At 44.2% G+C, this 27,149-nt stretch overlaps 1 protein-coding gene and 1 long non-coding RNA gene across 2 annotated transcripts in view; one reads left to right on the top strand and one right to left on the bottom strand.

The window, feature by feature from the left end:
* Window positions 1-833: 833 nt before the first annotated feature.
* LOC129867097 (uncharacterized) lies at window positions 834-4,612 on the bottom strand. The gene is made up of 2 exons (XR_008761578.1): window positions 4,503-4,612; window positions 834-3,512 (listed from the first exon to the last, which is right to left on the bottom strand). It is a non-coding gene; the product is annotated as an uncharacterized LOC129867097 (long non-coding RNA).
* A 179-nt stretch (window positions 4,613-4,791) lies between these two features.
* LOC129867095 (partitioning defective 6 homolog alpha-like) overlaps window positions 4,792-27,149 on the top strand; it is a 45,434-nt gene continuing 23,076 nt past the window's right edge. Inside the window, exons 1-2 of the mRNA XM_055940263.1 lie at window positions 4,792-4,894; window positions 12,827-13,049. Of these exons, the coding sequence (XP_055796238.1) occupies window positions 4,799-4,894; window positions 12,827-13,049 (319 nt within the window). The 5' untranslated portion in view covers window positions 4,792-4,798. The remainder of the gene's footprint in view (window positions 4,895-12,826; window positions 13,050-27,149) is intronic.

Here is a 27,149-nt window from a genome sequence, read left to right as displayed (position 1 = left end):
GAGACAGGTGTTTCCTCCATCTCTTTAGCTATCATACTCTAATTCCACTGATTTCAAAACTTGATCTTCCAGAAAGAGGAGAGCCACACTTATGCAGCTCCACTACCCAATATATATTTTTTTAAATGCGTTCGACAGGATTACCAACACAGACTGAAAAGCTTCTATGGCAGACCAATCCGAACTCCTCTCTCGGCATGTCCAGCCCACTCATTATCTCAGCCAGTCATGGCTAGTGGGAAGGTTGCTGACTTTTTCTGTGGCTTAACTAACAGGGCTCGCAATTTAACAACTGTATTCATATTTACAGATGGCATACAAGTTTGTTATTAAGGCACATGAAAGTTCACATGTTCAAGAAGGTATTTCTGCCAAAAATGCATTTTGATAAAAAATATTTTTTTACGATCAAACAGCTCTCCTGTGAAGTCGTGACTTGCGACATACGCCTAGTTTCCTGAATCGGGTCACAAATGTGAAGCATCTGGTTGGCGTTTCCACTCCCTACCAAATATGGTAGTGAGAGAAAGCCCAGTGGCCGGCAGTGGGAGAAGATGGAACTACATTCTGCTAATTTACTCATCAATTTAAGCAGTGGACCACACAGAAGACCCTAGTTGTGGAAAGAAAAAATATATACTTCACCAAAGGGAGATAATGCATTATGTCCACAAGGTGGCATGAGTGACCCATAGTTCAGAGCAATGGTATGCTGTGAGACCACTTGCAACAGAAAATTGCCCAAAACACATTGGATATGTGGTGGATAGGAAATGTGATGGACTATTTTGATCTTCAATCACCTGATAATAAAATTAACATAGAGACATATATAAATGGATCTGGAATTGCATTTATTTTGACCAGTGGCTTTGGGACATTAAAAATAGCAGAACTATGGGAAGCATGACAACTGATGAATAGAATTGGTGAGAAGACAGATAAATGATATCTACAAGACATAAATGGATGCTTTTTCCTTTCACAATCTCTCTGTCTCTCTGAAAGGTATGGTATGTGCTGATATCAGATAAGGAACTTTCACGACTTCATTGAAACACAAGGCCATTGTAAAAACAAATACACTATGCATGCGCGAACACACACAAACAGTATCTCCTCTCAACTGGAGAATAAAGAGCATGCGTTTCAGTCAGGTGAACATGGTGATCTTTCACATTCCAGTTACAGTACTCAAATCTCAAGAATAATACTTGTTTTCACCAGAGTCCAATATATTTAAGTTATGTCAATCAATCTTGAATCCTCACAGTCATGATTAATCACACTGAAAAGTTATGGATTTATGGATGAGTAAATAGATAAAACAAAAGATTCAAATAAGCTAAGTACTTTTTATCTTCAAGGGACACAAACAGCTAAACAAGCTTATATATGATGCGTCATGCTTGGCATTTCAACCAGACAAAAACACATTACAAGAAAGAATGTGTACAAACAAGCTTGTATTTCTCCTTAGGGCTATGAATGCACATGGCTGATTGTAGGCCAACATTGAGTGGTTCTCTCACTACTGTCTCTGCACAAGTGTCTCCTTCAAAGTATATTAGAGTCCCCCATCACAGTGAAACATTCCTCACAGAGTTAAGTCTCTTTTTGTTTTGATGCTTGACTCAGAAATGTTTGAATCCTCCAGTAAGACGTGTGGGACATCTACAGCAACTTGCCCTGCACCATGCCGGAATCCTTTGACTAAAGCCAGAGGAATGCTGGGTAAGTAGCCAGGCAGCTCTGAGCCAGTGGGTCGTGCCTGGTAACCTGCTGAGGTGTGGGAGTCATAGAACTGAGGGTATGCATGGCCCAGAGCAGACAGGCTGGTCTGACAACATTACTCAACCACCCCAGGAATCTTCTACAGCATTCCACATGACTTTCTTCAGGATTTAGAGCACTGCAGGTTCCACCTGCATCCTCCACCTTGGGTACACTGTGTTGTGTTTACTGGGGGATGGCTTGCCTATGTATATTTACAGTACTAAAAATACTCTTTCATTCAATGAAAAAAAGGCTGCCAGTTCTATCTCATGAATCATTTAAACATCTGCTGCACTATCATTGGTGTCTCTCTTAAATTCTTTAACCCAGGCAAGTCTTCAGTACTATTGGTACAAGTTTGAATATGTATTATTGCTCAGGTAGTGGTGGTGGTGATAGTATGCTCAGATAAGTTACAGTAAGGGTACAGCATATTTTTTCCCCCTATAAAATCTTATCTGAGAAAAGGTGTGGAGGAGACCTGTTGGTAATTAAGTAACTTCATCTAATTTATAAATGTTATCTTCGAAGAGGACGTGAAAAGGTGAATAACCAAAGAGGTGGTCGTGGAAAGGTAGTAAGTACCACAACATTTACATTTACATTTAAGTCATTTAGCAGACGCTCTTATCCAGAGCGACTTACAAATTGGTGCATTCACCTTATGACATCCAGTGGAACAGCCACTTTACAATAGACACAACAGTGGGCGAGTGGCAGCTATTGAATACTGCAACAGGAATAACAAACATGAGACTGAAAACCACCCCCCATTGTCTATTTGGTAGCAGGATATGAATAGAGGCATCTCAAAGAGGAAACATCACTTGAACGTCGTCACCTGTACCTGTCTATCTATCAGCTATCACAGGGCTTTAGACTTCCGTGCTTGTGCTTCCAATAGACATATGCTACTCGAAACGCTCTAATATTTGCCCAGTAGTTTACTGTAGTTTCCCCAAATTAGAGACGTCAGACAAATACATCACTTTGTTTTAGAATATTGCATTTCAGGATACCAGTTAATTTAAAATTTCACAGAGAAAACCTTATCTTAGTAGTATTTTCAGTCACTATAGAGTGAATTACATTCCTGATAAATGAGAATGTTTTTCCAGGGCAGTCGCCAGAAGGACAGGGAGTCAGGGGTGGGAGCATTATATATCTTATCAACATTACTGCTCAGAAACCTGACATGGCTGACTCACATACAGTAGCTTACATTCTTAGGCAACAACTAGTGGAAATTCTGAGGGAAGTTGTCCTGTGACTCTCTCAAGGGTGTGGCTACAGAGGTGAAACTGCAAATGTATAGGGTTTCTTTGACATGCATCCTTTCCTCTTGGGTGATGGAGGAGTTTTATGAGCAGAATCTGTTTATCAGCAGCATTAACCATATTATATATATTTGTGTTCATGTGGGTAGGCTCCTTGGATACCTGCGTGCTGACATGGAACATGCATTTACAGGAACCTTCCTCTGAGAAGAGCTCAGGAAATTGCTTGTCCCCCTTGGCAGCGGTGTGAAGATCAAAGCACTGGCAGGCGTTGAGCAGTATCCACTGAGGTTGCAGGATTATCTCTCCACATTCCTGCATTCCAGCTCTCTCCATCATCTGAGACACTGTGGGGCCCCGGGAGGGAGCTCCACACTAAATACATTTGCTTCTAGAGATCTGGTTAGGTTTTAGCTGTTAGTCAGGATGTTGTCATTGTCCCAGTCTGAACAGGTTGAACTGTGAATTAAGAGAAAGATGGTACAAAATACAGGGGTGAAACAGAGAAGGTTAGATCACAAACATCTTGTTGGTGAATTTAACAACAGAAAATGAACAATCTAATCCTTAGTATCCTAATCTGGAAAGCTTTTGAGGCACTTACATAACTTAGTAGGGTCCATGCCATACCAAAACCATGTTCCTTTGTCAGAGATACACAGAGTGATAATGATTACACAAGGTCATGATGAAGGTAAGACCCTGTTAATGCTCCCTAACTAAGTGGATTGAGGGTACAAAAGAGATGAAACATGCATAAAGAAAAGCATGAGATTGGGCTGTTTCAAAATATCACTTTTTTAAAATAAAATATGTGTTTTGACTGTGATCGGGTAGATGTGTCTTGTTAATGAACAAAATAACAAACTATTGATTTCATTTGGATGGTGCAGTCATGGCTGTACAGCCCATAACATATGCCTAATTAAACCAAAAGTATGCTATTCTATTATTTTGAACAATTGTATTACCTGCCTCAACAAATGAATAATGGATTACTTATTGATGGGGTATATTCTCAATTGATTGATTAAAATAGATGCCCACCCACATCTGCACACCACTACCAACACTTTTCCTCGGCATGCATGCACATAAAATGTGTATGCAGGCAAGAATGTGGTAAAAAAAATGGGCCTGTTTGTAGGGTCATATTAACATTGCCATTTTTTCTACAGGCAAAATACCATAAATCCTACTTGAAAGCAGTATATTTTGTTTTTCTTAAAGTTGCCTGGAAATACCACGTTCATCAACTTTTATACGTACATTTGTAACAGCCTAAAAAACATTAAGAAACTTCTTTCGATCAAATAAGCTTCACGTAACTTCACTCTCTCATAGACCATACAAAAAAAGGGCTTATCTCATGGACAGATTTTGGGCCGAGTAAATCCTGTCGCTTCGCTGACTATCTTAATTTATCCTCCATCTTTGGCCTTGTCTCACCTGCTCTGCTTCCTGGTCTCCAGGGCAACACCAACTGAAACATTTCATCTGACACCACGCACGACCCCATCCCCGCCTTCAAGCGCCGTGTCTAGCTGACGTCATTGTTATCGAGGCAGTGGTGTAGCTCTGCCCATCGTGAGGAGAACAGATACAGATCTGATTCCTATTACAGCACCAGGACTGTTCAAGGACTGTACCTGTGCGTCTATCTAGCCCCATGTTGCTGCGGGCAAATTAGTTTACAACGAAGTGACTGACTATCTACTCAAACCTGTTTCGGGGAAAGCCTGTGGATGGTTCAATCCGCCGGCGTTCAACGCGCAAACATGTCAAGGCATCAGAGGACCCCATTGAAAAACACGAACAATGTGGTCGAGGTCAAAAGCAAAGTAAGTGGCTGGCTAATTCATTTCACATTCATAATGCGGTTACCGTGGAACGAACCGGTAGACCGCGGTTTATTGGTTGGTAGGCTACCGTATCAGGCACGCGCGGTACACAGGGCTAACAAAATCAAGATGTAGACTACAAATGGGATTGTCCGTATGTCACTACATGTCACAACGGCGCTCTTGAATCCCCCCCAAACTAATCATATCCGAGCGCGAAACACTGATGTTCGTGTCCTTGATTTATGCTTGTCACCACGACGTTCCGGGCGCGAGCGTGTCTGTCTCTATCCATGGGGTCGTCATTAGTTACCACAGTCACAAAGTCATAAACCCCGCCTATTTCTAATATGTATCTACTTAAAATCTGATTTTAAACCTAACCCTAACATTAACATTAACCACACTGACAATCTTATACCTAATCGTATACCTAATCCTAAACTTAAATTAAGACTAAAAAGATCATTTTTGTTTTCATACATTTTTACGATATAACCAATTTTTACTTTGTGGCTTTGGTAACTAGTGGAAAGAAACCCTATCACGCTAGGAGGCTATGACAGTTCGCAAGCTATCCATGTGTAGCAGGCTAGGAGGCTATGACAGTTTACATAGTCGCTCTCTGCTCTGTCATTTCTGTTATGCATTGTAGCGCGCTGCTCTGGTGCAGAATTGAGCGTAACTGTACGTGGTTAATTAGAATATAGGGCCTGGCTAGTTAATTAGGCTATGCATGAAACCTACAAACCATTTGGCATAAATGATTTAACTAGGCAAGTCAGTTAAGAACAAATTCGTATTTACAATGACAGCCAACCCCAGATAGCCAATTGTGCTCTGCCCTATGGGACTCCCAATCACGGCCGGTTATGATACAGCCTGGAATCAAACCAGGGTCTGTAATGATGCCTCTAGCACTGAGATGCAGTGTCTTAGACCGCTGCGCCACTCGGGAACCCCAATGTTTAAGAATTGCCCATAATTTAATAGACCATAGGCCATAGTAGCCAATACAATACCATAGCCTAACTGTAAAAAAACATTGAAGATACTAAATTATATATTTATTATCATTTATCATCATCATTCTCATCTTCATCAGTGTATCACCATAAAACCAATTGACCTTCTGTCAATTATACTCTGATATATTGATTAAGGTGTCCTTTATTATTAAAATATTAGTGAGGACAATACTTCTTTCACACATTGTCTGTCCTGGCAACACATGTTTTTGCAAATGTACAACTTGCAATGGCTCCATGGATCCCCCGAAGATAAAGAGTACTCAAAGAGTTAGGAATTCAATAGGAATAAAGTTGTTGCGAAATAATATCTAATTATAGCTGTCACAAGAGCTCAAATTCAATAGTGGTTGTAGTTTTCCTTTAGACTGCATGTTCTCATTTCAAGACAAGAATGAGCTAGTGTGAAAAGTAAAACCTCATGCCTCCATGCAGTTCTTTCTCAGACAAAGCAAAATTGGTAACTGAGTTTATGTAAAGAAAAATAGGGTTCATACCTCTGATAATCACTTTTTCAAATGTACTATTGTTGTTCACGACTCAGATCCTATACAATGGCGGCGGTGGAGATGGCTGCTGTTTCACGGTCTCCTAACCAATTGTGCTATTGTGTGTGTTTTTTCATGTATTCTGTAACTTATTTTGTACATAATGTTTCTGCCACTGTCTCTTATAACCGAAAAGAGCTTCTAGATATCAGTACAGCTATTACTCACCTCGTACTGGAAGAAGATTTTTTATTTAACGAGTCGGACGAAAAGGATTTACTTCAGACACCCGTCAAGGCCCTCATCTCCGTCCTTCGCTGGAGAAAAAGACGGAGATATCAGTGACATAGGTTGGGGTGCCTTGTAAGGATCCAACGGCGAGTGGGTAATCTGCCTTTACCATCAGTCTTATTAGCCAACGTACAATCATTGGATAACAACATAGAAGAACTACGATCACGTATATCCTACCAACGGAACATTAAAAACTGTAATATCTTATGTTTCACCGAGTCGTGGCTGAACGACGACATGAATAACATACAGCTGGCAGTGTTTTACCCTGCATCAGCAAGATAGAACAGCCGTCTCTGGTAAAATAAGGGATGGCGGTCTGTGTATATTTTTAAACAACAGCTGGTGCACAAAATCTAATATTAAGGAAGTCTCGAGGTTTTGCTCACCTGAGGTAGAGTATGTCATGATAAGCTGTAGACCACACTATTTACCAAGAGAGCTTTCATCTATATTCTTCGTAGCTGTCTATTTACCACCACAAACCGGTGCTGGCACTAAGACCGCACTCAATGAGCTGTATCTGGCCATAAGCAAACAGGAAAACGCTCATCCAGAGGCGGTGCTCATAGTGGCCAGGGACTTTAATGCATGGTTACTTAAATCCATTTTACCTAATTTCTACCAGAATGTTAAATGTGCAACCAGAGGGAAAAAAACTCTAGACCACCTTTACTCCACACACAGAGACACGTACAAAGCTCTCCCTCACCCTCCATTTTGCAAATCTGACCATAATTCTATCCTCCTGATTCCTGCTTACAAGCAAAAACTAAAGCAGGAAGCACCAGTGACTCGGCCAATAAAGAAGTGGTCAAATGACGCAGATTTATTTATTTTTTATTTATTTTTATTTTTATTTTACGCTAAGCTACAGGACTGTTTTGCTAGCACAGACTGGAATATGTTCCGGGATTCTTCTGATAGCATTGAGGAGTACACCACATCAGTCATTGTCTTCATCAATAAGTGCATCAATGATGTTGTCCCCACAGTGACTGTACGTACATACCCCAACCAGAAGCCATGGATTACAGGCAACATCCACAAAGGGTAGAGCTGCCGCTTTCAAGGAGCGGGACTCTAACCCGGAAGCTTATAAGAAATCCTGCTATGCCTTCCGGGGAACGATCAAACAGGCAAAGTGTCAATACAGGACTAAGTTTGAATCGTACTACATCGGCTCCGACGCTCGTCGGATGTGGCAGGGCTTGCAAACTATTACAGACTACAAAGGGAAGCACAGCCACAAGCTGCCCAGTGACAAGAGCCTACCAGACAAGCTGAATGACTTCTATGCTCGCTTCGAGGCAAGCAACACTGAAGCATGCATTAGAGCATCAGCTGTTTTGGATGACTGTGTGATCACGCTCTCCATAGCCGATGTGAGTAAGACCTTGTGCCCAAGAACACTAAGGTAACCTGCCTAAATGACTACCGACCTGTAGCCCTCACGTCTGTAGCCATGAAGTGCTTTGAAAGGCTGGTCATGGCTCACATCAACACCATTATCCCAGACACCCTTGACCCACCCAAATTTGCATACCGCCCCACAGATGATGTAATCTCTATTGCACTACACACTGCCCTTTCCCACCTGGACAAAAGGAACACCTATGTGAGAATGCTATTCATTGACTACAGCTCAGCAGTCAACACCATAGTGCCTTCTAAGCTAAGGACCCTGGGACTAAACACCTCCTTCTGCAACTGGATCATGGACTTCCTGACGGGCTGACCCCAGGTGGTAAGGGTAGGTAACAACACATCCGTTATGCTGATCCTCAACCCAGGGGCCCCTCAGGGGTGCGTGCTCAGTCCCCTCCTGTACTCCCTGTTCACTCATGACTACTTGGCCAGGCACGACTCCAACACCATCATTAAGTTTGCCGATGACACAACAATGGTAAGCCTGATCACCGACAAAGGAGATGATTGTGGACTACAGGAAAGGAGGACCGAGCACGCCCCCATTCTCATCTACGGGGCTGTAGTGGAGCAGGTTGAGAGCTTCAAGTTCCTTGGTGTCCACATCACCAACAAACTATGATGGTCCAATCACACCAAGACAGTCATGAAGAGGGCATGACAAAGCCTATTCCCGCTCAGGAGACTGAAAATATTTGGCATGTGTCCTCAGATCCTCAAAAAGGTTTTACAGCTGCACCATCGAGAGCATCCTGACTGGTTGTATCACTGCCTGGTACGGCAATTGCTCGGCCTCCGACCGCAAGGCAGTACAGAGGGTAGTGCGTACGGCCCTGTACATCACTGGGGTCAAGCTTTCTGCCATCCAGGACCTCTATACTAAGCGGTGTCAGAGAAAGGCCCTAAAAATTGTCAAAGACTCCAGCAACCCTAGTCATAGACTGTTCTCTCTGCTACTGCATGGCAAGCGGTATCGGAGCACCAAGTCGAGGTCCAAAAGGCTTCTTAACAGCTTCTACCCCCAAGCCATAAGACTCCTGATCAGCTAATCAAATGGCTACCCTGACCTTTTGCATTGTTCCCCCCCCCCCCCCCTTTTACGCTGCTGCTAGTCTCTGTTTATTATCTATTTATAGTCACTTTAACTCTACCTACATGTACGTTTTACATCAATTACCTCGACTAACCTGTGCCCCCACACGTTGACTCTGTACCAGTACCCCCTGTATATAGCCTCGCTACTATTTTTTTACTGCTGCTCTTTAATTATTAGTTATTTTATTTAAAAAATTGACTTATCTATTTTTTACTGAACACTTATTTTTCTTAAAACTACATTGTTGGTTAAAGGCTTGTAAGTAAGCATTTCGCTCACCACCTGTTGTATTCGGCGCATGTGACAAATAACATTTGATTTAATTAGGGCCGATTTCAAGTTTTCATAACAATCAGTAATCTGCATTTTTGGACACCGATTATGGCCGACTACATTGCACTCCACGAGGAGACTGCGTGGCAGGCTGACTACCTGTTATGCAAGTGCAGCAAGGAGCCAAGGTAAGGTGAACTACAGGAAAGGAGGACCAAGCATTCAATTTATCTTATAAAAACAATCAATCTTAACATAATCACTCATTAACTACACATGGTTGATGTTATTACTAGTTTATCTAGCTTGTCCTGCGTTGCATATAATCGATGCGGTGCCTGTTAATTTATCATTGAATCACAGCCTACTTCGCCAAACGGGTGCTTTAACAAGCGCATTCGCGAAAAAAGCACTGTCATTGCATCAATGTGTACCTAACCATAAACATCAATGCCTTTCTTAAAATCAATACACAAGTATATATGTTTAAACCTGCATATTTAGTTAATATTGCCTGCTAACATGAATTTCTTTTAACTAGGGAAATTGTGTCACTTCTTTTGCGTTCTGTGCAAGCAGAGTCAGGGTATATGCAGCAGTTTGGGCCGCCTGGCTCGTTGCGAACTGTGTGAAGACCATTTCTTCCTAACAAAGACCGTAATTAATTTGCCAGAATTGTACATAATTATGACATAACATTGATGGTTGTGCAATGTAACAGCAATATTTAGACTTAGGGATGCCATCCGTTAGATGAAATACGTGACGGTTCCGTATTTCACTGAAAGAATAAATGTTTTGTTTTCGAAATGATAGTTTCTGGATTTGACCATATTAATGACCTAAGGCTCGTATTCCTGTGTGTTATTATATTATAATTAAGTCTATGATTTGATAGAGCAGTCTGACTGAGCGGTGGTAGGCAGCAGCAGGCTCGTAAGCATTCATTCAAACAGCACTTTTCTGCATTTGCCAGCAGCTCTTCTCTGTGCTTCAAGCATTGCGCTGTTTATGACTTCAAGCCTATCAACTCCGGAGATAAGGCTCACAATACTAAAGTACCTATTAGAACATCCAATAGTCAAAGGTATATGAAATACAAATGGTATAGAGAGAAATAGTCCTATAATAACTACAACCTAAAACTTCTTACCTGGGAATATTGAAGACTCATGTTAAAAGGAACCACCAGCTTTCATATGTTCTGAGCAAGGAACTTAAACGTTAGCTTTTTTACATGGCACATATTGCACTTTTACTTTCTTCTCCAACACTTTGTTTTTGCATTATTTAAACCAAATTGAACATGTTTCATTATTTATTTGAGACTAAATTGATTTTATTGATGTATTATATTAAGTTAAAATAAGTGTTTATTCAGTATTGTTGTAATTGTCATTATTACAAATATATATATAATAATCGGTCGATTAATCTGTATCTTTTTTTGGCCCTCCAATAATCGATATCGGCGGTGAAAAATCATAATCGGTTCGACCTCTAGTCTGAACGCACAGTTCATGTGTGTTTATCAAATTCAAACAATATGCTACTGATTGTGGTGTTAAACTCTAATATGGAAATCTATACAGGTAATATCTCTGCAGTGTAATGTGTAATGTGCAACTAACTGCCTCACTGTCTGTCTGGCTCTCCTCAGCAGTGATTTTTAACAACTTGTTGACAGTGGATTCTTTCTAATTCTGTTAGTATTTCAATGATGTGCCTCAGCTGCAGCACTGCATCTTAAAATGGTTTGAAGACAAATAGGCCCATCGTTAGCTCCCCTGTTCTACAGCCTTTTACACGGTTCTCCAGAGGGCTGGCTTCGGCGAACTAGTACGGACTTTCTTGACTCAGCAAAGATGTTTTGCTCATTGGAGCCCCAGGATGGTTGGGAATACAGTAGAATCTTCTACACTAACTTGTCCAGCACTCACTCACTCATTGATTTGTTTTCTTACACATTTACCGTCACCTTCCATATTCTCACACTCAAATACTCTTTCACTTGATTACTTGGAATGAAGGTGATATTTAGGCAGAGTTGATTTAATCATAATTGATAGAAGCCATCCAGCCCGAACAGAGTTTACTCTATCCACCCAAATGGCTCATTCAAGTATGAAGAGAACTAAGGAATTGAAGCTATAATGCTTGACTTCGTTCTCCAGAGTGCATTCCTTGATATTGTTACAAAATGAGAACTCCATGTCCCCATAGATACCACCATCAGAGGAGGGGAGATAAAGAGCAAACAGAGATGATTTGTTGAGAGTTGAGATGAGAGTGTGCATTGTATCTCTGATGGTCATTATAAATATGGTGATTTCCCCTGCAGCTCTGCTCTGATCTTTGTGAAATAGACTGAAGCTCAGAAGCTGTGTTATAGGTGAATGGGTGGAAATGGCATAATCAGTCACCCTTTCTGTCCAGTAAAGCATGCAATATATTATTATTCTTCAATAGTAAACCCCAGAGGTAGAGTGGTGAGAGGAAAAGGGGATTAGTCCCTGGACCACTCATTTTCTGTGAGGACCTACAATCACTCATAAAGTACTCATTATTTGTTTCAGTCTGTAAATACGGTTGGACACACAAACCAGTCAATCATGCTATTATGAAAACACCCAATGAACTTAAACTGGTGGTACCCCATCCAGTACTCTTCAGTCCACTCCAGACTGTCTAGCTCTGTTTTCCCCTCCTCTTTCTGCTTGCCTGCCTGTTTTTCCTTCCCTCTGTAATCTGTCTGTCTGCCAATCTGTTTTCTATCTGTCTCCCTGTCTTTGTGATTGAGGAAGTCTGTGGCCCCAGACAAGGATGGGATAGCACATTATGTGAGAGGAGTGACACAACCTTCTGTGTGTGTTTCCATGTGATACGCACCTCAGAGATAAATTCACTGGCCTTGTAGGGCAGCAGCTCCAGACAGACAAGCATATCTCACAGCTTGTGTTGTCCCCTAAATGATCTTTATGTATCTGTGCTACACAGCTACCTCACAATGACCCACACTCCACCGCGTCGCACCTAGTGAGACATCTCAGAACATGGTCCTAGTTGTTACATACTGGACTATGTTTATAGGTTTAGTTCTGTGTCTAGTCAAATGAATACCTAGGTTATGTTATGTTATGAGGACCAGAATGCATTCATGAAAAGCAATAGAGGGGAATTTTAAATAGTTTAGTGAAGGGCAATGTCATGGCCGAGGCTTTTATTGGAGTCTGGATCAATTGTCTGGGGTTTGTTGCTGCACCAATCCTTATGAGTTTGCTTTGTTGGTTTCATGACATAATCTTCTCTGACCTTTGTGTTCTAGTTTGAGGCGGAGTACAGACGTTTCGCTCTGAAGAAGAGCGGCACCGGTGGCTTTCAGGAGTTCTACCAACTGCTGCAGACTGTTCACCGCATCCCCGGTGTGGAGGTGCTGCTGGGATATGCGGACATCTATGGTGACCTGCTGCCAATCAACAATGATGACAACTTCTACAAGGCCCTGTCCTCAGCCAATCCACTACTCAGGATCATCATCCAGAAGAGAGGTGAGGCTGTGGCATGGAGAGAGAAATGGGAGGGGAGGAAGGGAAGGGAAGGGAGAGAGGGATGGGGTGGGGTGGGAGAGGAGAGTTATTTATAGGGGAAATCTCATTGTTAGCTTACATTGTTGGTTAAAGCTCTCTGCTATGGATGTTGACCTTATTGCAATTGGAGTCACTGTGTTTTTGTTCCAATGACTGTTGACTGTTGTGTTGAAGTGAGTTATTTGCCAGTGCTACTGTTGATGCTTGTTTGTTATCGGCGCTGTTGATGTGTCTTTAAATCAGTTGTCAAACATGGCAGAAAATTATAGCGTAGTACAGTGTGTAGTGTGTGTTCATGATTAAATACTGTGTTATGTCTTATAAAGTAGTCTAATTGTTAGCAGAAAGGGTTCTGCTGTTGATAGCTGCATTTTTTACTGTGACTGATGATGGAAGTATGAGAGTCAGTCAGTGTGGCAATGGTGATGACGTTGTTGTTTGTATTGTGAGTGGATGAGTGTCTGGGGCTCTGCTCATTGTTGCCAGTCTGGCCTGCATCAGTGGGTGGGGCTGTCTGGTGCTAGGCCAGCCCTCAGGAATGCAAAGGCGGAGTGCTGTGCTGAGAGGAGATGGAGCTGGGGCTAAGGCTGGAGCTGGGGCTGGGGCTGGAGCTGGGGCTGCAGTTGGGGAGGGAGTTGGGGCTGGAGCTGGAGCTGGAGCTGGAGCTGGGGATGAAGCTGGAGCTGGGACTAGAGCTGGGGATGGAGCTGCTGCTGGTGCTGGGAATGCAGTTGGGGAGGGAGCTGGGGCTGGAGCTGGGGATGAAGCTGGAGCTGGGGATGAAGCTGGAGCTGGGGATGAAGCTGGAGCTGGGGATGAAGCTGGAGCTGGGGCTGAAGCTGGAGCTGGGGCTGAAGCTAGGGATGGAGCTGGGGCTGCAGTTGGGGAGGAAGCTGGGGCTAGAGCTGGGGATGAAGCTGGAGCTGAGGATGAAGCTGGAGCTGGGGATGAAGCTGGAGCTGGGGCTGAAGCTAGGGATGGAGCTGGGGCTGGGGCTGAGGATGCAGTTGGGGCTAGAGTTGGGCCTGGGGCTGACTCCTCACTCTTATCTCACCCAGCCTGCCCCGAAACACGCTATACCTCAGATGCTCCCCTCTCTTCCCCACCATGCTCTGTTTCTAGCTCTTTATCGCCATCTATACCCCTCCATTCCTAATGCCCCATCACGGTCAGTGAGTTTGATCAAAACCAATTCTGCATTCTGGAAATCCCCCATTAATGCTCTTAAAAGTTGCTCCCCTATTGTTTATATTCCAATCTTTCTATGTGATGTTGTTTTATTGTTTTGTTTGTTTGCATAATTCATTTGGAAATGTTAATCTGGAGAATGGCTGTAACGGTCCTGACCTGTTTTATGTTGTTTTTGTATGTGTTTAGGTCAGGGCATGTGTTTTGGGTGGGCAGTCTATGTTATCTGTTTCTATGTTGGTTTTGGTTGCCTGGTATGGCTCTTAATTAGAGGCAGGTGTTTTGCGTTCTCCTCTAATTAAGAGTCATATTTAGGTAGGGTGTGCTCACTGTTTGTTTGTGGGTGAGTGTCTCCTGTGTCTGTGTCGATGTTACACCATACGGGAATGTTTCGGTTTGTTCGTGCGTTTATGTAGTCTGTTCCTGTGTCAGCGTGCTTCGTGTATTTGTAAGTTCGTTTGTTCAGGTCTGTCTACATCGTTTTGTTATTTTGTTAGTTATATCAAGTATAGTTCGTTTTCGTCTTTGTCTGTTTTGTTTATTTAATAAATAATCATGTATTCACAACCCGCTGCGCCTTGGCTCGATCACTACTCCACCTCTTCTTATGAAGAGAGAGAGGAACGCCGTTACAATGGCTCCTATTGTTCCCAGTTTTAGAGGACCATCCTGTTCCATAATCAGCTCTGCTTTATTTTGTAACAAAAAAAAAGAGCTTAATGAAATTCTCATTATTATCCTTCTTTATTAGCCAAGTCCAGCTGCTTTGTGATTGCTACAGGATAGAATCCATGACTCAATTACCACTTTATATAATTATCCATCAGGCTCACAATGTTATACAGGCCAGTGGGTATAGATGGATATTCTAGTTAACCGTCTTTGGTATGTGCTCTGCTGTGGGTAGAGAGGAGATTCCCTGTAGTGCCCTGTAGTTCAACCCCCCTCTGTGTGGTCGCTGAAGCTCTCATGGTTTAGTGTGCTATGTGTCCGTCAGAAGAGAGATAGGCTGTGCAGCTTTGCCTCTCTGTCCATGGCTCTCTGTGGGAGTGATTCCTGCTGCTTCAGCACCAGGGCCAGGGCCCTGCTCTGCCTGTCATTGTGGGGAGCACAGAAACCTCCCTGCTGGGGCCTGAGATGAGTTCAACACGGGTGTGGTTAGGAGCAATAACACTGGATGGACAAAGATGACGTGGATGCTTAGTGGCATTCTAGAATAGTACATTTCAGGAAGAGCAATTGAAATGCCATTTGTGAGGTGCACTGAGAGGTACGGCTTTGAGGGTTGGCGGCTGGGGGAGGGAAGCTCAGAGGGAGCCTTACGTTCAGCACAGACCAGGGGAGCGAGGAATGTAGCTAATGAGATCTAGTCGGCCCTGTGGTCCTAGAAGAAGGCTTCAAGAGAGAAACCCAAAGATGGAGATGAAAAGTGAGAAATGGAAACAGAAATAGAATGAGCATGAGAGAAAGAGACTGCTATAGGGATATATTTTTCCAATCCATCTCAGTGTTTGCTACCTGTTCTCATCTACAGCATCTGCAGTATATATGTGGAAGAAAGGCCTAGTTGAATAACAAAGCCATAGCTTACACAGTGAATGTTTATCTGTGTATAAACAGGAAGCCATCATCCCTATGCTCCAGGAGATCCAGCACACCTGCTAATTACTCATTAGCTGGAAAAAGCCTCCTTGCTTTACAGACAAACTCTGATCATTAATTTGAATGGCTCAGGAGACAAAAGCAATCAGAATCTTTGAGCTCTATTTGTTCACTCAGCAGGAGTTTTTCTGTTCTGCTGCCACCGACTGACAACATAGCTACTTCCTGTTCTCATGGGGGATGCTCTTTAGTGTCCTGAATAGCTGAACACCTGTCAGCCTTTCAACGGGCTAAATGTCTGGCTATAGTTCCACTTACTAACCGTATGGTAACAGGAAATATGTTTGTTCCCTCATCAAAATGCAGTTTCATTTAGTTTCATTTTATTTGGTACCCCTCTGCAATACTACTGCATGTGCTAGTGTTTTTTCTTCTTTTTAAGATTATACTATGCGGCTAGTGAAATCTTCATGAGTTATGCCTGTATTTCTATTTAAAGGAGAATAAGAAGGCAGATTAGCCCCTGGTCCTCAATCTCAGCTCTCTCCCTCTCTTTTTCTCTTCTTTCACTCTCATTTCTCTCATTCTCTCTCTCTCGTTCTCTCTCTCCCTCCCTTTCTCTAGCATAGCTTTCTCAAAGGATCTATTTGATAAAACCATGTTTTGAGGGGAACAGAAATGCACATTTCCAGAGAGGGCTTATCGCTGTTACAGACATACCCGTGCAGGGCCTGGCGCTACCTGATTACAGCTTCATCTTCTCCATGGAAGGAATGTAATTCTTCCACAGTAATGGCTTTTTCGCTCACAAGTTTTGTTGTGAGAGCAAATAAGTAGCAAATCATTAGAGCAGTGCTCTTCATTCACTTGAACTGCTTTACACGGTCGTTATTCAGTCAACCACATTTCGCTCAACTTGCTTGCTTTTCTCTCTTTGTATTCTATTTCTCATCTCCCTTTCATCTCTGGAGAGACCATCTTTACAGAGAGACTATTCATCCTTGCCATACAGTACAGACACATGACATATTTGAATAATAACCTCAGAGGACTATGGGCAATCATATCAGATGGTGAGAGTCAACATGGGGGTGGAGTCCCTGTCTGTTGTCAGCTTAATGTAAAGGTTGTAGTGATACTAACAGACCGTAGGTAGTGGTGATACTAGTCTAGGACCACGCCTAGGAAACTGGTCAACCACTCTGACCAGCACAACTGGCCCATCTGGCTATTGAAGGCCCAATAAGCTGCTGTCCAGAGATTGACTCTTATCTAACCTCCCCCAGAGGCTGCTATATGACAGAGCTTTGGTCCATTGACACATTACTGGCATGATGGACACATTGTGCTGGTGGAGCCATTTTAAAGTCTCTGATCAGATCCTCCCTTCTCCACTGCCCCTCTATGGGGCATTAATGTCACAGAGTGCTGCTGGTTCACCGAAACACTGATGAGATTGATGGGGCTTTTAGCATGAGCTCATCTCACAGAGTGGCCATTGAGAGGCTGGCTAATGGGATTCCATACAGAAGGGATCCAACGCTCGCTTCCATCCTCACCCGTACATAATCCCAGCACAAAACACCTATGGTATCTGTCAGCCCAGTGAGTCCACTAGCCCATCCTTGCCGTTCTCTACTAGCTAGCTACCACGTCCCTCCACAATCTCTCGGTACAGTCACAAGAGGCCAGTAGCAAAGGTCTGGGGAATTAGCTGGGCTATAGCTGGCAGTCCGAGAAGCATAGATTAGTGAAAATAAGATATTTTTTGTGGTTGCTCAATCTACTTCATTGAAGATTTATTTCAGCAAACTGCTTTATAAGCTGGGGTTTAATCGGCTAATTCACATTGAAAGAAAGGCTGAGAGGAGGGAGGGAAAAGGGAGATAGAGAAACACAAAGGGAAAAGAGGGAAGAAAGGGTTTTCTCTTCTCTCCTTACTCTCCAGAGAGGGCCCTGAAGACGCCTCCAGTAATATCTCCTCTAGCTAACATTAAAAGTCAACCCCCCCATCTCCCTTACCCGCACTCATGCACAAACACAAACACACACTGCTACTACATTCAAAACAATATGCAAATTCAAACCGTGCTCCGATGTAGTCATGCAGGAGTGCTTTAGGTAGTGTTTTAGTGGTGTTATTGTGGGTTGGCATGCTGGTGCAAAGCCCATTGGCTGTGCTGCTGTTTTTAGCATAGTCAGAGAGATTCCCTTGTGTTCACCCAGCACACGCTCAACTGAGGCTGCACCAGCTGCTCAATACCCCGAGGAGCAACTCAGTGTGTGTGTGTGTGTGTGTGTGTGTGTGTGTGTGTGTGTGCGCATTTGTGTTATGTATAGGACTGGGAGGGAGACAGTGAATTTATGCCCCCACAATCCTGCTGTCTTTGCACGCTTAATGCAAATGCTTACAAATGTATCTTATGATTTATGTACATTGCACGGTGCCCACATTGATCGTGTCCTCGCTTATAAATATGTGGGTATCTGGATTGACTAAAATCTATCTTTCAAAAAACATGTTAATGAGTTAACATTAGTTAAGAATTAAAATGGGCTTCCTTTATAGGAATAGGGCATGCCTGAGTTAAATAGCAGAAAACAAATCATTCGCTCGGCATACATTCTGGCTTAAGACTGTGGTGATATCGCCATGCAGCTGCCACTGTATTGAAGCCATTGGACACACTTTCTCATAGCACACTACACTCTAGAAAAAAGGGTTCCAGAAGGGTTCTTCGGCTGTCCTCATAGAATAACCCTTTTTGGTTCCAGTTAGAACCCTTTTTGGTTCCAGGTAGTTTCCACTTTGTGGAAAGTGTTCTACATGAAACCAAAAAAGGTTCTACCTGAAGCCAAAAAGGGTTCTACCTGGAACCAAAAAGGAATCTCCCATGGGGACAGCCGAAGAACCATTTTAGGTTCTAGATGGCATATTTTTTTCTAAAAGTGTACGCTTTATTATGGGCAATAGATTATTTTTTAATGAGGAATGTGATTGTTTTTCATAAATGTGTTTTGTAAGTACATTTTTTTTAACTGCTTGTAAATATTGTACTACCCCCCCCCCCCCCATAGGAATTGTAAATATTTTGAATTGTATGATTGTGTGCAGGGCTCCCATGTAAAAGAGGCCTTGGTCTCAATGGGATTTTCCTGTTTAAATACATCAAAAATACATTTAAATAAACAAGGATAATAACTGTCGTTAGTGACAGAGTGAAATCAAATATGAATAGTTATGGAGATTTAAATATAGGTGGACTAAAGGAGGAAGATACTTTTGATCATGTAGTGTATGTGGACACCTTCTCGTCTAACATCTCATTCCAAAATAATGGGCATCAATTTGGTGTTGGTCCCCCCTTTGCTGCTCTAACAGCCTCCACTCTTCTGGGAAGGCTTTCCACCTGATGTTGGAACATTGCTGCGGGGACCTGCTTCCATTCAGCCACAAGAGCATTAGTGAGGTCGGGCACTGATGTTGGGCGATTAGACCTGGCTCGCAGTCGGCATTCCAATTCATTCCAAAGGTGTTCGATGGGGTTGAGGTCAGGGTATGTGCAGACCAGTCAAGTTCTTCCACACTGATCTTGACAAACCATTTCTGTATGGACCTCGCTCTGTGCATGGGGGCATTGTCATGATGAAACAGGAAAAGGACCTTCCCCAAACTTTCAAACTTTTGCCACAGAGCTGGAAGCACAGAATCATCTAGAATGTCATTGTATGCTGTAGTGTTAAGATTTCCCTTCACTGGAAATAAGGGGCTTAACCCGAACCATTATTCCTCCTCCAAACTTTACAGTTGGCACAATGCATTGGTGCAGGTAGCATTCTCCTGGCATCCACCAAACCCAGATTCCTCCGTCGGACTGCCAGGCGGCGAACTTTGCACCACTCCAGCCGACGCTTGGCATTGTGCTTGCATGACTATGTGCTCGATTTATACACCTGTCAGCACAGGGTGTGGCTGAAATAGCCGAATCCACATACTTTTGGTCATGTAGTGTATATTAGGATAGTAGAGCTAGAGGAGCGAGAGAGAATGGGATGAGGAAAGTAGGCAGAGTGTGAGTACTGCTAGGAACATCTGCTGTGCAGGTGTATGTGCTGGGCAGGGTTCTGTATAGCGTTCTCTCTCTCACCTCGGAGCACTGCATACCATGTCAGATCACGAGACAGAACACCTGCTCTGAGGCAACACAGATCACCCACTGTTACAGCAGACTCTGAATTTCATCTCTAGCCAAGTCTTTCTCCATGTCTTTCAGCCTCTTAGAGTTCTGAGAACTGCTGGGATTTCTTGTTTCTGTGAAACAGCCAGCCTGGCGCATGGCTTGCTTGGTACATTCTCAGAGCCTGGCTGAGGGCGGAGTGTAGGCAGTGAGAGAAATGTACTGGCATGCAGCAGGTTCACTGGAGGTGTGGGAACAGGAGGTTACCAACCACAGGTTGGCGTGGTTGGTTTGCGGGTGCCCATGCCACTGAGGATCAATAGGCTGTCAGTGGTGTGAATAAAGGGCAGTATGATCCAGGGCTATTGACTAATTACCTGGGCAGTATTGACTAGTTGATATAGAGGTGCAGTTACCAGGTTCATCAAATAAATAACGATGGAGAAACTGTAAACCACTGTGGAGTGTGAAACCACTCAGATTTACAGGATGGAATTCTCATTCAGATTTACAGGATGGAATTCCCACTCAGATTTACAGGATGGAATTCCCACTCAGATTTACAGGATGGAATTCCCACTCAGATTTACAGGATGGAATTCCCACTCAGATTTACAGGATGGAATTCCCACTCAGATTTACAGGATGGAATTCCCATTCAGATTTACAGGATGGAATTCCCACTCAGATTTACAGGATGGAATTCCCACTCCGATTTACAGGATGGAATTCCCACTCCGATTTACAGGATGGAATTCCCACTCCGATTTACAGGATGGAATTCCCACTCCGATTTACAGGATGGAATTCCTTTCCCTCAGATTGCATGTGATTCGTGATCTGACCTACGATCAAAGACCCAGTGGTTCACTGAACAGCAGCACAGGGGTCTATTCTATTCAGTTGTGTTAGTTTGTCCAGAAACTAGCAATATGGCTGGTTAAAGACAGAGCAGACGCATAAACAGAGGCAAGAGGAAGAGAGGGACATTGAAGGGACAGTTGTGAGCGTGCTGCCTGCTGAGTTCAGAGAGGGTATGTGGGCGTTGTTTAGGGTTTGCAAGAATTCTTGCTGGTATTTGGCAGCTGTCCACAGCCCATTTTCTGGATTCTGAATGGAATGTGTACGTATGTACACTACAGTACGCCTACGATGGAGATGACTCAACTCATACTGATGGAGACGTCATACTGTTTTGTGATCCAGCGCAGTGTTGACAGACAGAGGCATGAAACAGCAGTCTGTAAGGGAGCTCATAATGAAATGATACAACAGTAGGTACAGAAGAGAAGAATAGAATTTTGTCAAATTGACAAACGCAGGTGGAGCAAAATCAAATCAAATTGTATTAGTCACATGCGCCGAATACAACAGGTGTAGACCTTACAGTGAAATTCTTACTTACGAGCCCCTAACCAAAAATGCAGTTAAAAAATTTTACAGAGAATAAGAGATAAAAGTAACAAGTAATTAAAGAGCAGCAGGAAAATAACTATAGCGAGACTATATACGGGGGGGTACCGATACAGAGTCATGTGCGGGGGCACCGGTCAGTTGAGGTAGTATGTACATGTAGGTAGAGTTATTAAAGTGACTATGCATAGATGACAACAGAGTAGCAGTGGTGTAAAGAGGTGCGGGGGATGCAAATAGTCTGGGTAGCCATTTGACTAGATGTTCAGGAGTCTTATGGCTTGGGGGTATAAGCTGTTTAGAAGCGTCTTGGACCTAGACTTGGCGCTCCGGTACCGCTTGCCGTGCGATAGCAGAGAGAATAGTCTATGACTAGGGTGGCTAGAGTCTTTGACAATTTTTAAGGCCTGGTATAGAGGTCCTGGATGGCAGGAAGCTTGGCCCCAGTGATGTACTGGGCCGTTCGCACTACCCTCTGTAGTGCCGAATGGTCGGAGGCCCGAGCAGTTGCCATACCAGGCAGTGATGCAACCAGTCAGCTGTAGAACCTTTTGAAGATCTGAGGACCCATGCCAAATCTTCTCAGTCCCCTGAGGGGGAGTAGGTTATGTCATGCCCTCTTCACGACTGTCTTGGTGTGCTTGGACCATGTTAGTTTGTTGGTGATGTGGACGCCAAGGAATTCGAAGCTCTCAACCTGCTCCACTACAGCCCCGCTGATGAGAATGGGGGCGTGCTCGGTCCTCCTTTTCCTGTAGTCCACAATCATCTCATTTGTCTTGATCACGTTGAGGGAGAGGTTGTTGTCCTTGCACCACATGGTCAGGTCTCTGACCTCCTCCCTATAGGCTCTCTCATCGTTGTCAGTGATCAGGCCTACCACTGTTGTGTCATCAGCTAACTTAATGATGGTGTTGGAGTCGTGCCTGGCCATGCAGTCATGAGTGAGAAGGGAGTACAGGAGGGGACTGAGCACGCACCCCTGAGGGGCCCCCGTGTTGAGGATCAGTGTGGCGGATGTGTTGTTACCTACCCTTACCACCTGGGGGCGGCCCGTCAGGAAGTCCAGGATCCAGTTGCAGAGGGAGGTGTTTAGTCCCAGGGTCCTTAGCTTATTGATGAGCTTTGAGGGCACTATGGTGTTGAACGCTGAGCTGTAGTCAATGAATAGCATTCTCACATAGGTGTTCCTTTTGTCCAGGTGGGAAAGGGCAGTGTGGAGTGCAATAGAGATTGCATACTCTGTGGATATGCCGGGGCGGTTTGGTGTTGATGTGAGCCGTGACCAGCCTTTCAAAGCACTTCACGGCTACAGAACTGAGTGCTACGGGTTGGTAGTCATTTAGGACGGTTACCTTAGTGTTCTTGGGCACAGGCACTATAGTGGTCTGCTTAAAACATGTTGGTGTTACAGACTTGGACAGGGAGAGGTTGAAAATGTCAGTGAAGACACTTGCCAGTTGGTCAGCGCATGCTCGCAGTACACGTCCTGGTAATCCGTCTGGCCCTGCGCCCTTGTGAATGTTGACCTGTTTAAAGGTCTTACATCAGCTATGGAGAGAGTAATCACACAGTCTTCCGGAACAGCTGGTGCTCTCATGCACTTTTCATTGTTATTTGCCTCGAAGCGAGCATAGAAGTAGTTTAGCTCGTCTGGTAGGCTTGTGTCACTGGACAGCTCTCGGCTGTGCTTCCCTTTTGTAGTCTGTAATGGTTTGCAAGCCCTGCCACATCGGACGAGGGTCAAAGCTGGTGTAGTACGATTCGATGTTAGTCCTGTATTGATGCTTAGCCTGTACGATGGTTCGTCGGAGGGCATAGCAGGACTTCGTATAAGCTTCCGGGTTAGAGTCCCGCTCCTTGAAAGCGGCAACTCTAGCCTTTAGCTCAGTGTGGATGCTGCCTGTAATCCATGGCTTCTGGTTGGGGTATGTACGTACGGTCACTGTGGGGACGACGTCATCGATGCACTTATTGATGAAGCCAATGACTGATGTGGTGTACTCTTCAATGCCATCGGAGGAATCCCGGAACATATTCCAGTCTATGCTAGCAAAACATGAGAGGTTTACACTGTAAACTTCCCCTTACCTGTGTTTGTGTCTTCGAGGACAGGGAAGCATTTGGTGGGTGAGAGGATGTACCTGTATGAATGATGCTCACAATGCTCTGTGTGAGCCTGTTTTGTGAAAGCTATAGTTCTCCATCCTCCAGCTTTCAGAGGTTTATAGTGTGATCAGGGTTAGTCCTGTGGGGGTGGGGTTTATATAAAGAGCGGTTAGACCAGGTCCCTCTCATGTGTCTGTGTCTCAGTAATAATCCTGGGATGGGATTAGAGCTGCCCTCAACCTTAAAGGGTAATCCCAGACACACACACACACACACACACACACACACACACACACACACACACACACACACACACACACACACACACACACAAATGACTCCAAGGTGGCTTAGCAGTTCAGACGTCTTTTCCGTATTGTCTTGTCGTGTCCTGTATATATATATATTTACACCTTTTCTTCACATATCTTTTATTTATTTTATTATCCAAGAACTCAACTACAAAAGCTTTCCTGCAAAAGCTTTCCTGCAACCCGCTTCACCAATTACAATAAGTATTATTTACCTCAATCTGAAAATCCATCGTGGAAGATAGCCAGGGGCTAATTCAGAAGCTAGCCTGAAAGCTAACCAGAAGCTACTCCGATAGCTAGCCAGAAGCTAATCTGTAGCTGCCCCGAAATTAGCCGGTTTGCTAGCTAGCGTTGGTGTTTCAGCTGCCCACGTTTTGCGGTCATCAGCTATTCCTTTAGCTCGATAATCTACCGGCACTTTTGTGCAACGCGACTCGGACCGGAGCATTCCGGGACTTTTTTTCTCTCAGTTTCCCCGGATTCCAACCGCAGGCTCTGGACACTTGCACCTTGATTTCGCAGCTAGCTAGCTGCATACCGTGTGACTATTGGCTTACGTCGACCCCGGAGCAAACTCAAATCATGCTGGAGCTAGCCAGCTGAGGAGTTCCATCACCATCCGGACCCGTTTCTTTTGTTGCTGCTGCAGATACGGAACCCCACCGGGCCTTCACGACTGACTGCCGACGTTATCTGCCCGAGGGATTTATCCAACCGGCAAATCCGTCCCGACGTTACCTGAACGCTCACCTGAGGCCCGCTAATCGTTGTCCTGTCCTATCGGCTGCTATCTGAACAAAACCCCACTACACGGAACCTACCGACGGAAACGCACGAGGTATCTACAAACAGACCTCCATCCTATGCTGCTACCGATAGCCATATACCCGGCCAGCTGTCTGGATCGCCACGACCCCAACCAACCTCTACTCACTGGACCCTTACTGATCACTCGATTAAGCATGCCTCTCCTTAATGTAAATATGCCTTGTCCATTGCTGTTCTGGTTAGTGTTTATTGGCTTATTTCACTGTAGAGATTCTAGCCCTGCTCTCTATACCATATCCAACCTCTCAGTTCCTCCACCCACATATGCGGTGACATCACCTGGTTTCAATGATGTTTCTAGAGACAAGATCTCTCTCATCATCACTCAATACCTAGGTTTACCTCCACTGTATTCACATCCTACCATACCTTTGTCTGTACATTATTCCTTTAAACTATTTTATCGCCCCCAGAAACTTCCTTTTACTCTCTGCTCTAGTAGCTCTAGGCGACCAATTCTCATAGCTTTTAGCCGTACCATTATCCTACTTCTCCTCTGTTCCTCTGGTGATGTAGAGGTGAATCCAGGCCCTGCAGTACCTGGCTCCACTCCTATTCCCCAGGCGCTCTCTTTTGATGACTTCTGTAACCGTAATAGCCTTGGCTTCATGCATGTTAACATTAGAAGCCTCCTCCCTAAGTTTGTTTTGTTCACTGCTTTAGCACACTCTACCAACCCGGATGTTTTAGCCGTGTCTGAATCCTGGCTTAGAAAGACCACCAAAAATTCAGACATTTTTATCCCCAATTACAATATTTTCAGACAAGATAGAACGGCCAAAGGGGGCGGTGTTGCAATCTACTGCAAAGACTGCCTGCAGAGTTCTGTTATACTATCCAGGTCTGTTCCCAAACAATTTGAACTTCTACTTTTAAAAATCCACCTCTCCAAAAACAAGTCTCTCACCGTTGCCGCCTGCTATAGACCACCCTCTGCCCCCAGCTGTGCTCTGGACACTATATGTGAACTGATTGCCCCCCATCTATCTTCAGAGCTCGTGCTGCTAGGCGACCTAAATTTGAACATGCTCAACACCCCAGCCACCCTACAATCTAAGCTTGATGCCCTCAATCTCACACAAATTATCAATGAACCTACCAGGTACCACCCCAATTCCGTAAACACGGGTACCCTCATAGTTATCATCCTAACAAACTTGCCCTCCAAATACACCTCTGCTGTTTTCAACCAAGATCTCAGCGATCACTGCCTCATTGCCTGCATCCGTAATGGGTCAGCGGTCAAACGACCTCCACTCATCACTGTCAAACGCTCCCTGAAACACTTCAGCGAGCAGGCCTTCCTAATCGACCTGGCCGGGATATCCTGGAAGGATATTGATCTCATCCCGTCAGTAGAGGATGCCTGGTCATTTTTTTAAAATGCCTTCCTCACCATCTTGAATAAGCATGCCCCATTCAAGAAATTTAGAACCAGGAACAGATATAGCCCTTGGTTCTCTCCTGACCTGACTGCCCTTAACCATCAGAAAAACATCCTATGGCGTTCTGCATTAGCATCGAACAGCCCCCGTGATATGCAACTTTTCAGGGAAGCCAGAAACCAATATACACAGGCAGTTAGAACAGCCAAGGCTAGCTTTTTCAAGCAGAAATTTGCTTCCTGCAACACAAATTCAAAAAAGTTCTGGGACACCGTAAAGTCCATGGAGAATAAGAACACCTCCTCCCAGCTTCCAACCGCTCTGAAGATAGGAAACACTGTCACCACCGACAAATCCACTATAATTGAGAATTTCAATAAGCATTTTTCTACGGCTGGCCATGCTTTCCACCTGGCTACCCCTACCCCGGACAACAGCACTGCCCTCCCCTCTGCTACTCGCCCAAGCCTTCCCCATTTCTCTTTCTCCCAAATACAGTCAGCTGATGTTCTTAATGAGCTGCAAAATCTGGACCCTTACAAATCAGCCGGGCTAGATAATCTGGACCCTTTCTTTCTAAAACTATCTGCTGAAATTGTTGCCACCCCTATTACTAGCCTCTTCAACCTCTCTTTCGTGTCGTCTGAGATCCCCAAAGATTGGAAAGCAGCTGCGGTTATCCCCCTCTTCAAAGGGGGGGACACCCTTGACCCTAACTGCTACAGACCTATATCTATCCTACCCTGCCTTTCTAAGGTCTTCGAAAGCCAAGTCAACAAACAGATTACCGACCATTTCGAATCACACCACACCTTCTCCGCTATGCAATCTGGTTTCAGAGCTGGTCATGGGTGCACCTCAGCCACGCTCAAGGTCATAAACGATATCGTAACCGCCATCGATGGGAAACAATACTGTGCAGCCGTATTCATTGACCTGGCCAAGGCTTTTGACTCTGTCAATCACCACATCCTCATTGGCAGACTCGACAGCCTTGGTTTCTCTAATGATTGCCTCGCCTGGTTCACCAACTACTTCTCTGAT

Source organism: Salvelinus fontinalis, chromosome 12 (assembly GCF_029448725.1).
Source record: "Salvelinus fontinalis isolate EN_2023a chromosome 12, ASM2944872v1, whole genome shotgun sequence".
NCBI classification, from domain to species: Eukaryota; Metazoa; Chordata; class Actinopteri; order Salmoniformes; family Salmonidae; genus Salvelinus; species Salvelinus fontinalis.
This window is presented reverse-complemented; position numbering and strand designations above follow the sequence as displayed.